The 12,253-nt window shown below is 64.7% G+C and overlaps 1 protein-coding gene across 5 annotated transcripts; it reads left to right on the forward strand.

The window, feature by feature from the left end:
* The first annotated feature begins 445 nt into the window (after positions 1-445).
* On the forward strand, positions 446-11,111 carry GABRD (gamma-aminobutyric acid type A receptor subunit delta). 5 transcript variants are annotated; one of them, XM_057550228.1, is made up of 10 exons: positions 446-664; positions 3,227-3,388; positions 6,411-6,523; positions 6,838-6,905; positions 6,994-7,214; positions 8,362-8,444; positions 8,832-8,969; positions 9,579-9,734; positions 9,962-10,173; positions 10,462-11,111. In XM_057550228.1, the coding sequence occupies exons 1-10, from the start codon at positions 597-599 to the stop codon at positions 10,687-10,689; spliced, it is 1,449 nt and encodes a 482-aa protein (XP_057406211.1). In that variant the 5' UTR covers positions 446-596; the 3' UTR covers positions 10,690-11,111. The 5 variants fall into 5 exon arrangements, with proteins under 5 accessions (XP_057406211.1, XP_057406216.1, XP_057406205.1 ...); XM_057550222.1 differs by having other exon boundaries at positions 448-664; positions 10,405-11,111; XM_028167979.2 differs by lacking the exon at positions 446-664 and adding an exon at positions 3,769-3,847 and having other exon boundaries at positions 10,405-11,111.
* The last annotated feature ends 1,142 nt before the right edge of the window (positions 11,112-12,253 follow it).

Raw genomic sequence — 12,253 nt, forward strand, 5'->3', positions numbered from 1 at the left:
GGGTTTTGGAAGGAGCTGCCGGTGCTGCGGGCGCGTCTCGCCCGGTAGAAGGTGAAGGCTTCTGGGGCGCTGGCACCCTCCTCCCCCCGAACCAGCTCCCGGGGACCCGTGACCCCCACAAACGGCCCATGGCAGACTCCACCCCAGGGAGGGACCAGGTTCTGCCGCGCCCGTCGGTCCGCAGGCGCCTGGCCGGCAGCGAGAGGCCGCGTCCACGCGGGTCGTGCGCCTGAGTCGCCTCCCGGATAGACGCGCGGAGGGACCCTTTCCGGCCGGCAAGGGCAGCGGCGCTGGGACGGGGAGTGCCGGACCCCCGGCCGGGGGCGCGGGGGTCTGGCGGAGGCGGGAGGGGAGCTGCAGGCGGGGCGGCCGGAGCTGGAGGGGGGGCGGGCGGGAGGGGGCCGTGCCGCGCGGCGCGGGGCGGGGCGGCTCCGGGCTCCGCGCTCAGTCCGCCCTCGCGCCCGCGCCGCGCGCCCTCCCGCTCCCGCCCGCTTGTGCCGCCGCCGCCGCGGCCGCCGGCTAAGCAACTTCTCGAGCTCCCGCGACCGGCCGGACCCCGGCGCCGCCGCCGGCCCAGCGCCCAGCCGGCCGAGGCCATGGACGCGCTGGCCTGGCTGCTGCCCCCGCTCCTGCTTCTCTGCGCGCAGCAGCACCGCGGCACCAGGTGAGCGAGCGCCGGGTCCGCGCTGCGCGGGGGCCGCCCTCGGTGAGGAGTCCCGCGCCGGCCAAGCCCCGGCTGCCGGGCTGGAGCCCCGTGCGAACCCCTGCTCTTCAGGCCCCCGCGTCTGCCCGCACCCACAGGCTCCCACCGTGTCGGTCCCCCATCCCCCCCATGACTCCCCCACCCGTCTCCCCCGCGGGCCCTCCTCTCCAAACTCGCCGCGGAGATGCCCTTGGGCGCGGGCAGCGGCGATGTTCTAGGTTCTGGCAGCCCCGCCGCCCCGGTGCTGTCCGCCGTCCCGGTGCTGAACCCGCGCCGCAGGGCCGGTCGAGGGCGTCGGAGCCGCCCGCAGTTCCCCCGGTGCCCGGGCTCGCCTGCTGAGCTCGGGTTCCTCGCCCCAGCCGGCACTTGGCCGATCCCTGGCTGGCTGGTGCCCTTCCAGGCGCGGTCTGAGCTCTCAGCAGGGCCCCAGCTGCAGGCAGGAAGAAAGGAGGGGTCCGGGGAACACGGGAGGGGAGGTGGCTCCCCTTGCTCTAAGAGTAGAGCCTCGGGCGCCAGCTTCCGTTGCCCTTAGCGGTCTGGGGTGGACACGAAGGCGCGTCCTCATGGCAGGTGTGGTTGAGGACCTCCCTTCTGGGACCACTTCTAATGCCATCCGACGCCAGGGTATGCGAGTCGGGGAGCCAGGTGCCCCTGGCAGGGGACAGACTCCGGATTTCTTTTTAACTGTCAGGAGAGGGGATGAGGCGCCCTGTCTTCCCCAGAGAAGGCAGCGGCTAAGAAGAAAGGTCCCTGTGCTGAGGCCCCTCCCTCTGGCTCCCAGGGGCCAGCATGGCCCCAGCTCGCTTTTCGTGTCTCTGCAGACCGGACTTGATGTGGGCCCCGGGTTGCCCAGCATCCTGAGCACTGGGTCTGGCTACCTGCCATAGGAGTTGTGAGGGGCCTTTTTGAAAATCGTCTTGGTGCCAGGGCTGCAGAAAAAAACAGAGCAAAATCATCTCTCCCTGCCCCTTCCCCCCAGCATTCCAGACTTCGTGGTCAACCAACTGATGTCAAGGACTTTAAAAGCCAGAAATCGTTGAACACTGGCCTGTGTTTTGGCTGTAGTCACTCGGACAATATGTAACACGGCTCTGTGTGTGTGTGGTCAGAGCTTACTTGTTGGTGGGTGGAGGGCAGAGCCAGGAAAGCCTGGCTTTGGTTGTAGACGTGGCTGTCATGTCAAAGTCACAGGCAGTGCCGACGTGGCCCCTGTCCCGGGGCCTTGTTCTTTATCAAGCCCAATGGGCTGTTCTCCTCTCTCCTTTTCCTGCTTCGCGGTCCCAGAAAGGGCAAAGCGTTGAGGTGTGGCTGTGGAGGGATGTGCTGGGGGCCGGGGGTCAGCTGCTGGCTCAGGCCCACAGCTGCGTAGCCGCAGTTCTGAAATCCAAGTTGCTCTGAACCCCAAGTCTTAGTCCAAGTTTGACACCAACACTCAGTTGGCGGCAAAGCCTGCCTTGCTTGTTTTGTCTGTATTCACGCTACTCATGGGGCATATTTATACATTTCCTGCTGGAAAATTCTCCAGACACACACCTCCCCAAGTGCATGAGTGCATTATATTGCCTTTCTAAAATCTGCAGTGTTTTGAACTCCTACCCCATCTGGCTCCTGGGTTGTTGGGCGAGGGGTGAGCCTGTCTGCCGGGGTAGGAAGGCTGAGGCCCCGGGTGGGACGCGAGCCTCTGGGCTTTGGGGGCCTTCGGGGCCTCCTTTCCCATCTGCTCTGCATCCCTCCACTCAGAAACCAGGGGAACAGTGCCTTCCCTTCCCTCATCCCCCCCCGGGGCGGTGTGAGGGGACATCGGGCTAATGGAAGGGCCTCTTTGTTGCCGCCCCTCAACCCAGATCCCGGGGCTCCTGGTGGGATAAGAAGGGAGTGAGCCGTGCAGCATTTGTGGGTCGGGTCAAGGCCACGCTTCCCTGAGTCTGAAGATCCGCTCACGCAGCGGCCACCCAAGCTCGCCGGCTGCCTACCCGAGTGGGTGGCCTCCCGGGGCTGCTGGCACCTCCGTCTCCCTGGAGAAGCTGTGCCTGCGGCGCTTGCCTCGCCCTCACCTCCCGTGTGTGCGATCGTCGTGGTGTTCGCCTTGGTAACTGAGGTGCCAGCGCTGCGGCGGCTGCTCTAAAAGCAGAGCTGTCAGGGATCCGTGGGCTTCGTGTGCGCAGGGTCGGGGGGTGGGAGGATCCTGGGGGTGGGCCTGCTGCCTCGCTCAGCTACAGCCACCTTCCCTTTCCATCCCCAGGGGCACAGGCAAGTGACAGGGGTGGGGCTTCTCTCAGGGGGGCCAGGAGAGGGTGGGGGGCCTGACGGCACCCAGGAGCAAGCCCGGGAGGGCGGAAGCTGCCTGTGATTTCACAGCACCTGCTTTGTCCCACGAGCTTGAGCCTGGCGTGTCTCTGAGCTTCTGTTCCTCTAATGAAACCCCAACCCTATAGGCCATCGCCGGCTGCCAGGGCCATCAGAGGAGTCAGACGCTCCCTCCCGGGACGTGGGTCAGAGTCCCCACATTCTGACCCCATGCAGAGCCCCCCATGGACCAGGTACCCCGCCTGCCCCACTGACTCTACCTGAACCAGTGGAGGAGCGTAGGGCCCTCCGGGACCCAGAGCACCATGTCGCCCCGCCTCCAGGGCACTCCGGCCCCCGCATCCCTTCACAGCTGCAGAAACGGCCACCTTGTCCCAGGTGAGATGTGGCACTGCGGGAGCCTGTTCCCTTCTCACCCCTGGAGACAGCAGAGCTGGGAACCCAGCAGTGTCCTGACACTTTCAGGCGAGCTTCATGGTGGGCGCTGCCCTTGACCTTGCCTCTGTGCCCCTAAGCGGGTGTGAGGCCCTGGCCCAGGACAGGTGTGCTCACCTGTGCCACCAGCCCAAGGCCGGGAAGGGTGGTGTCTCCTGACGGCCTGGCTCCAAGTGGGCCAGCCGCTGGACCGGTCCAAAAATAAAGCCTCATTCCAATCCCTTTGCGTCCAACCTTCAGGGTGAACTCCATTTGCATTTTTAATTGTGCTTTACTTGGGGCCAGGGCTTCATTTAATTCCTTCTTTTACTTTGTTACCAAAGCACCTGCCCTGTCCACACGCTGCACCCAGCCTTCACCTGGAGCGACCCTGTGGGCCTGCGGGGAGAGCGGGCTTTGCAGGTCTCACTAGCTGAGGACCTCCTGGGTCACGTTCAACCTTCCTCATGGGCCAGTATGTGGAGCAGACGAGGGGCCCAGGTGCCCTTGCTGGTGCTTCCCAAGCCCCGGCGGCCCCGAGGGCTTCTTGAACCCGCCTGAGAGGACAGCGTCTGGGGCCAGTCCAGCTGGATGCCGAGCCCCACCAACTCAGCGGCAGAACTTGCTCCCGGCCCCTCCCTCCACCGACCCTCCCTCGGTCTGGACCAGGCCCCTTTCTGTCTCCATGGCCCGTCCAGCCCATCATCCCCCCAACCTCCACGATGGTCCCCAGTTTATCCCCCCTCTTCCCTCAGGACACTTCCCATGCCCCTCCCTCACAGGCATCCAGGTTTAATCTAATTAATCGAGCAGCTCCTTGTTCGGAGTGCCCGTTTCCCCCTGACCCTGGATGAGCCCCATGGTCCCCCCCTCCACACTCTCTGCCCCATGCCTGCCACTGCCCTGCAGGCCCCTCCCAGACCCCACCGCCTGGAGCCCTCGCCCGCCTCCTGCCTCTTGCCTTGCCCCAGACTCACTTTCTCTCTCTTTGGGCTGTGATGTCACTTTCTCGGGGAGGCTGTCCCTTTCTCCCCAGACAGAGGGCTCCTGACCTCCCCTTCCTGTGACCCTCTTCATGCTCAAAGCCCCTTGCTTTGCCACCCCTTGCAGACGCTGACCTCTGCATGGGCCTGGGCCGCGACTGTCCTTGCCCGGCTCAGTCACATCTCTGGAACAGGGCGGCGCCAAGGGTCACACTAGCCAGATGGACGGGTGGATGAACAAATGCGTGATCAGGACAGCTTCCTTCAGGGGCCCGGGGCGGGGCCAGGAGAGGGATGGGGGTTCAGTGGAGGTGGGGGGAATCAGCGTGGGGACATGGGGGGGGTCAGAGTTAGCGCCGGAGAAAGAGGTGGGGACAGATGGCAGAGGGTCTGGAGGGTCAAGCAGGCGTCTGAGAGGGGAGAGGCTGGAGGGCAGGAGTCAGGGAGCATAGCAGCTGGAAGCAGGCAGGGGGCTGGGGCCACGGGCGGAGGGGGCCGTGGTCTGCGGTGGCCCAAGTGGGGGCTGGTGGGGGGGCGGGACACAGAGGCTGCGCCGACAGGCTCAGCGGTAGCCGGTCCCACGTCCGGAGGGGAGGGGAGGGGCGGCCAGCAGCAGCACCGCGGGAGCCCAGAGGGGTCAGCGGTCTCGTCACGGTCCCAGCTTCTCTGCATCCAGACCCGGGCGCATCGTCTCCCCTGCGGGCTCTGGATGGGCTCGGGCCCCAGGTGACCTGGAGGGCTTCTCTGCCCACTGGGAACAGGAGTGATTCAGAGAAAAACAAGAGGGTTCCTCCTGAATGTCCCTCCTCGTTCCCTGCTGTCAGGTTTAGGAGAAATGCCCCCCCGCCCCCGCCGCCGCTGTGGGTTGCAGGAGCAAGGCTGTGTGAGGTTCCCGGGGCTGCTGTAACAAGCGACCACAAGCTGGGGGACTTAAAACAGGGGGAATTTATTCTCTCGTAATTCTGGAGGCCGGAAGTCTGAAGCCAAGGTGTCGACAGGGTCCATGCCTCTCTCCAGCCTCTGGTGCTGCCGGAGTCCCTGGTGTCCCTCGGCTTGTGGCCGCATCACTCCAATCCCTGCCTCTGTGGTCACGTGGCTTCTCCCTGTGTGTCCATTTCCTTTTCTTCTAAGGACACCAGTCATGGATTTAGGGCCCACCCTAGTCTAGCATGACTTCATCTTAACTAATTACATCTGCAAAGCCCCTGCTTCCCAATAAGGTTCCATTCTGGGGTTCTGGGTGGACATGAATTTGGGGGCTCTGTTTCCCAGAGGGTGGGCAGAAGGAGGGGGGCAGGCAGAGCCACTGGGGGACTTCCGGCAGTCGGCGTGTGCGGGCTGCGAGACGCCTGTGTCTTTGGGTCCCCCTGCGGCCCCACCAGGGACAAACACGACCAGCACAGGCTGTCAGTGAGGTTAATCTGAAACCAGGGGGCATGGCCCCCAGCTGCTCCGGGGTCAGGCTAAGCCCCGGAGGCACGTGGCAATTTGGGGAGCTCTGGAGACTGCCTGGGAAGGGACAGAGAGCAGGAGGCCGGCCTGCAGCCTCCCCACGGGCCCTCGGCCTGGACTGGGTCGCGGGTTTGGGACCTCACCCTCTCTCTCCCTCTCCCCAGCCTTCAGCCTCCTGGTCACATGTCTTTTCTCCCAAGTCACCTCCTACAGGACAAATTGCCCTCAGAAGCTGAAAGGGAGGCCGTGTACTCTTGTTGGGGGACCCCAGGGGTGGGGATGCTGGGTGGTTATGGAGGGAGCCGGGGGCCTCTGCCTGACCTGGGTGGCCTCCCTCAGGGCCGAGTGGGTGGGGTGGAAGCTGAGCATAGAGGCCAGTGGAAGAGGTCCAGGAGTCCCGGGCTCTGCACCTCCCGGGGGCTCCCTGTGTCCGGCGTGATTGGTCAGGTCCAGCCCGCAGGGCCTCCTCCCTATCCACCCCTAGCCTAGGTGCCCGGGACAGGCTCTGTCCCTGGCACCCTGCCTGTGACCAGTGGGCCTTGCGTTTCCAGGGCAATGAATGACATTGGCGACTATGTCGGCTCCAACCTGGAAATATCCTGGCTCCCCAACCTGGACGGTTTGATACAGGGCTACGCCCGCAACTTCCGGCCTGGCATCGGAGGTGAGAGTGGCCGTCGGGCTCGGGCAGACCCTGGGTCCAGTGTGGGTGTGAGCCCTGCTTGGCTCTGGGCTGGTGCAGAGGCCGGCTCCCCTGAGGGGCGTGCCCGAGCTCCTGCGCCAGCCCCCAGGGAAACGGCTAGGAAGGTGGATCTGCTCAGGCCTCAGGCTGGTCTGCACCAAGACGGCCTCCCCTGCAAAGCCCCTGGCTGTTCCCTGTCCCGCCTTCTGGGGCATTCGCTGGCCTGGCTGAGCGGCCGGGGCTGCTGGGGCCTGGCCTCAGCCCTACCTGCCTCGGGCCTGGCTCCTTCCTCGCAGGCCCCCCCGTGAACGTGGCACTCGCCATCGAGGTGGCCAGCATCGACCACATCTCGGAGGCGAACATGGTAGGTCCCACCGGCCTCCGCCCCGCCCCCGGCTGCGTGCCCCCAGGAGCGGAGGGGCTGACGGCCGGGCCTCCGCGTCCCCCCGCAGGAGTACACCATGACGGTGTTTCTGCATCAGAGCTGGCGCGACAGCAGGCTGTCCTACAACCACACCAACGAGACTCTGGGCCTGGACAGCCGCTTCGTGGACAAGCTGTGGCTCCCAGACACCTTCATCGTGAACGCCAAGTCGGCCTGGTTCCACGACGTGACGGTGGAGAACAAGCTCATCCGGCTGCAGCCCGACGGGGTGATTCTCTACAGCATCCGGTGAGCCCAGCCGGCTGCCTGCCCGCCCACCCCCCACGGAGCGCACTGCTGGGAGCTGGGGGGATGGGGGGTGGGGGGTGGCGGTATTTATATCCCCCGGCAACCAGCAGCTGCGCAGGAAGCAGAGGTTGCTGGCCGGAAGCCAGCAGAGGCCGCTATTTGGCTAACGCGTGCCCTTGTCTTTTTAAATTGAGGTGAAGTTCACATAACATCAAATCAAGCATTTAAAAGTGAACAATTCCGTGATACTTAGCACACTCCCTATGTTGTGCAAACATCACCTCTACCCACTTGCAATACATTTCGCCCGAAAGGAGACCCCGCGCCCATTAGCAGTCACTCCCTGTCTCCCCTCTCCAGCTCTGCAAACTGCCAATCTGCTTTCTATCTTCATGGATTTGCCTATTCAGCACATTTCACACAAAATTAATCATATGCTACGTGACCTTTTGAGTCTGCTTTTTTTCACTTAGTATAGTGTTTTTGAGATTCATCTGTGTTGTGACACTTATCAGAATTTCCTGCCTTTTTATGGCTGGGTGACGTCCCATTGCATGGATACACCAGTTTTGTGTATCTGCTCCTCCGTCGACGGACAGCTGTGCTGGTTCCGCATTTGACTGTTGTGAGCTGTGCCGCTGTGAGCACACGTGTACGTGTATTTGTTTGAATGTGTGTTTTCTGACACATGCCTTTTAAAAGTGGACTTCATTGCCGACATTTTAAAGATCGGGAGATTTACATAAGAATCTAAATTCTCTTGGAAAACCAGCCTTTTCCCAGGCTGCATGGTCAGTGGGGACGCCTAGAGGCCGTCCCCAGGGGCAGACCAGGGGGCTCAGGCTGGACCTGCCTTCTTGGCCCCCGGCTTAGCCAGCCAGCTGTTCTGAAGGACGAGGAAAGTGAATGAAATCCGGTTCTTGATCCCTGAGGAAAGACTCACAGATATCTGTAAAGTGGCCGCAGTTTCCAGTTTCCACCCAAATGCCAGCAGCTTGCCGGCAAGACCAAAGGCAGCCTGCCACCGCCCCGTGAGGGGGCCGTACTGGCTGGGTGCAGGGGCGTCTCTGCCATGTTGGGCCAGAGAGACGCTGGCTGCCGGGGGCTGGCCTCATCCTGGGGACCCACCAGTGTGTTGTCTGGGCAGAATCACCTCCACGGTGGCCTGCGACATGGACCTGGCCAAGTACCCCATGGACGAGCAGGAGTGCATGCTGCACCTGGAGAGCTGTGAGTGCGGGCTGGCGCGGGGACAGGGAGGCATGGGGGGGGCAGAAACGGAAGAGAAGGGGCCGGAAGGTCCGAGCAGCCTGGCCCTCCTGCTGCAGGTCAGCACCCTGCCCAGGACAGCCGGCCCTGGAGCCCAGACAAGACATGTGCCTGTGTCACTGGGCCAGCATGGCGGCCCCTGAGGGTCACCCTGGCAAGGGTGACCTGCCCTTTGGCCAGCTCATCTGGCCTTGCCCACCTTTCCGAGGTGCCAGGCGTGGTCCCAGGCCTCCTTGCTCCCTGCCTCTGTGTATCGGGCTCCCAGCACAGGCAGGGCAGTCCTGCGGGGGCTGCCAGGGGCTGGGGAGGGGGCGCCAGGCTCTGCGGCCCATGTGGGCTCTCCTGCAGACGGCTACTCGTCCGAGGACATCGTCTACTACTGGTCCGAAAACCAGGGGCAGATCCACGGGCTGGACAGGCTGCAGCTGGCCCAGTTCACCATCACCAGCTACCGCTTCACCACGGAGCTGATGAACTTCAAATCGGGTAACGCGGCCTCTCGTGGCCTCTTCCTTGTGAGCCCCGCTGGTGGTTTTCTAGTGCTTTCCGCAGAGCCACTAGCCGGCCCTGAGGGCCCCCAGAGGATACAACTGGAAAACCGCTGGTCGGCGCAGGCTGTGCCTGGCCGAGCCGCTCGGGACGAGCCCTAGTGCGGGCCCGGATCAGGTTTCCTCCGCCTTACTCCTCGCTTCTTCGTTGCTTCCCGGGGCTTGAGGGGTGCCGGGGGGCTCGAGGGCCAAGCCTGTGTCGTCTCCTGGCCCCTCCCGCCCCTGCTGCCCGGTCGTCGGAGCCAGCGAGCCCCGGCCGGCTCTTTCCTCGAGCTTGGCGGTGCACAAGCAGGGCAGGGGGGGTGCACCGCGCTCTGGGAGGGGCCCGCTGGGCCAGCAGCAAGGCCGGCATCTTTCTCCTCTCCCTCCTCTGGTGGCCCTGCCGCAGGGCCGGCCCCCCTCCTGACCCATCAGGCTGTGGGGGGAGGTGGGGACAAGGGTCTTCCTCTCTTTGGAGGCTGGCAGTGGCCCCAGTTCCCGCTCAGCGCCCCTCTCCCCAAGCACTGCCCTGGGTGGTGGGCCTGGTGCTAACGGGGGTCTCCGGCAGCCGGCCAGTTCCCCCGGCTCAGCCTGCACGTCCACCTCCGGAGGAACCGGGGCGTCTACATCATCCAGTCCTACATGCCCTCCATCCTCCTGGTCGCCATGTCCTGGGTCTCCTTCTGGATTAGCCAGGCAGCAGTGCCCGCCAGGGTGTCTCTAGGTACGGGGGGGGGGGGGGCCCTGGCCTCTCCCGCGAGGGAGCTGGTGGAAGGAGGGAGCCTGGGAGCAGGGCCCTAACCCCGTTTGTCCTGAGCACAGGCCTTGCCTTGCAGTCCCTCGGGCCACTGTCCGGGGCAGTGGGCAGCCAGGCCGGGCCTGGTGAGAGGAGCCTGACCTGCACCCAGGTTGGCACCTGGTTCCAGCGTTGGCACCACCTGTTCCCACCAGGCATCACCACCGTGCTGACCATGACCACGCTGATGGTCAGTGCCCGCTCCTCCCTCCCGCGGGCATCGGCCATCAAGGCGCTGGACGTGTACTTCTGGATCTGCTACGTCTTTGTGTTTGCCGCCCTGGTGGAGTACGCCTTCGCCCACTTCAACGCTGACTACCGGAAGAAGCAAAAGGCCAAGGTCAAGGTCAAGGAGCAGAGGGCCGAGGTGAGGCTGGGAGTGGGTGGCGGGGGGGCCTCTCATGGTCAGGACGAAGGACAGCGCCCCCGCCCAGCACCAGGAAGGGTCAGCATTGCCAGCGGGGCAGGGGGCACTCTTTCCTGTGCTCAACCTGGGACCCTCTGCCGCCTGCTCTGAGGTTAGAGCCGCTGGCCTGGGCTGGGGGTCCTGCCCCTCGCTCTCCAGCCACTCAGCCCACCCCTCCCCCTCCGCATGCAGATGGACGTGAAGAATGCCATCGTGCTCTTCTCCCTTTCGGCCGCGGGCGTCACCCAGGAGCTGGCCGTGTCCCGCCGGCAGTGCCGCGTGCCCAGGAACCTCATGGGTTCCTACAGGTCGGTGGAGGTGGAGACAGAGGAGACGAAGAAGCAGGGGGCCCAGGGGGGCCTCCGTGCGCTTTTCAAGCCCATCGACGCAGACACCATTGACATCTACGCCCGTGCCGTGTTCCCGGCGGCCTTCGCCGCTGTCAACGTCATCTACTGGGCCGCGTACACCATGTGAGGCCGGCTTCGCAGGTCCCATGCCCGGGACCTCCTGGGGGAAGGACCCCCAGGGGCTCTGCGTGTTTCACAGGGGGGAGGACCACGGGCCACATAAAAGGAGAGGAAGGCCTCAGCCTCGCTCAGCACCCCCAAGCTCTGTCCCCACCCTCACCTGGACCCCTGGTCTGCAGAAGACGGCCCAGCATCTCCTCTCCTGCAGCCCAGCCTCCTGATCCGGGAGCCAGGCAGGCACCGGGCCCCGGGGAGCTTTGTGTCTGACTCGGAAAAGGATCCTGATTCTGGGACTTCGCTCTGTGGGTTTGGACCAGGGATGGGGAGGAGGCTGGGCGTGGGAGGTGCTCATCTTCTCGGTGAGAAAGTGGGAAGGCCTTTGGTCCCAGCATGAAATAAAATGGAGCCTTTGGCCGCTGCTTAAATTCACTGTGACCTCCTCTGCTGGAGCCTGGAAGGCTCTCCTCCCACTAGCTCGACGGGCTCAGGACAGAGGGACCTGGGGACCGAGACTTGAGGACAGAGGGGCTAGGGGGAGGCGCGGGGGCTGGAAGAGTCACTCACCCCCCCCAGTCCCTTGGGTGCACGGCCAGGGGTGACATCACAGTGCCTTCTGTACGTGGTGATGGGGGAACAGAGACCACCAAATCCCCATGAACACCCCAGCCCCCTCCCACGTCTGCTGCCACCACGGACTCAGGGTGACAGGGTCGCAGCTCTCAGCAAGGGGCCCAGGTCACCCCTGCACCAGAGCAGGGCAGGTCCTCACAGTCAGAGGGGACAGAGGCGACTAGAGGGGCAACTGTGCAGCCAAGCTGTTGGCCGCAGGGTCGGGAATGCCAGGCCCAGTGCCCTGCTGTGATCATGTGGCAGCCGGGCCACGACCCTGCTGGCCCTGAGGTCCCCCCGCAAACCACCTCGAGGGGCGCGTGACGGTGACTTTGTGGGAGAGAGTGTGCCCTGCTGGGCCCCCTGCCCAGGGTGCGCCCTGTCCCCAGGCCACGGCAGCAGGTGCTGGGGACGCTCACCCGCTGCAGGGCTTAGCTGGCAGAGTGTCCCCTGAGGCCAGGTGGTCCAGCCAGGGCTGCAGGGCCCAGCGGCCCCCCCACGGGAGCAGCCGTGTCCGAGGCCTGCATCCCGCCCAGGGCTCACACCTCGAGCTCGAAGGCCGCTTACCTCCTGAGGACGCCTCCTTGCATCCGGCTGCCCCTTGGGCCACTGCTCTAAAGGACTAGGGCTGCAGGACCGAGCAGGGAGCGGGGCCTCCGGGCTCTGGAGTGACTGACGTGGGAGCAGCAGAAAGCGGGTGGCCGAGATGCAGCAGAGCCTGGATCTGAGTCGGCCAGGGCCCCAGGCCATGCCTGGCCAGCTCTGACAACGAGGACAGTGTCGCCTCTTTCTCCCCTTCCCAGATGGGCGCCCTCTGGCCTGTGTGTCTCCAGCAGCGTCACTGCTCCCTCCTCCTGGAACATGGAGAGTGGCCCGGGGATGGGACGTCCAGGCCCCGGTGGCGTCCTGAAGCTACCGGGCTGGGCCCGAGACTGCCCACAGCACCCCCGCCCCTGGCACCC

This window comes from Balaenoptera acutorostrata, chromosome 1 (assembly GCF_949987535.1).
Source record: "Balaenoptera acutorostrata chromosome 1, mBalAcu1.1, whole genome shotgun sequence".
Classification (NCBI taxonomy): domain Eukaryota; kingdom Metazoa; phylum Chordata; class Mammalia; order Artiodactyla; family Balaenopteridae; genus Balaenoptera; species Balaenoptera acutorostrata.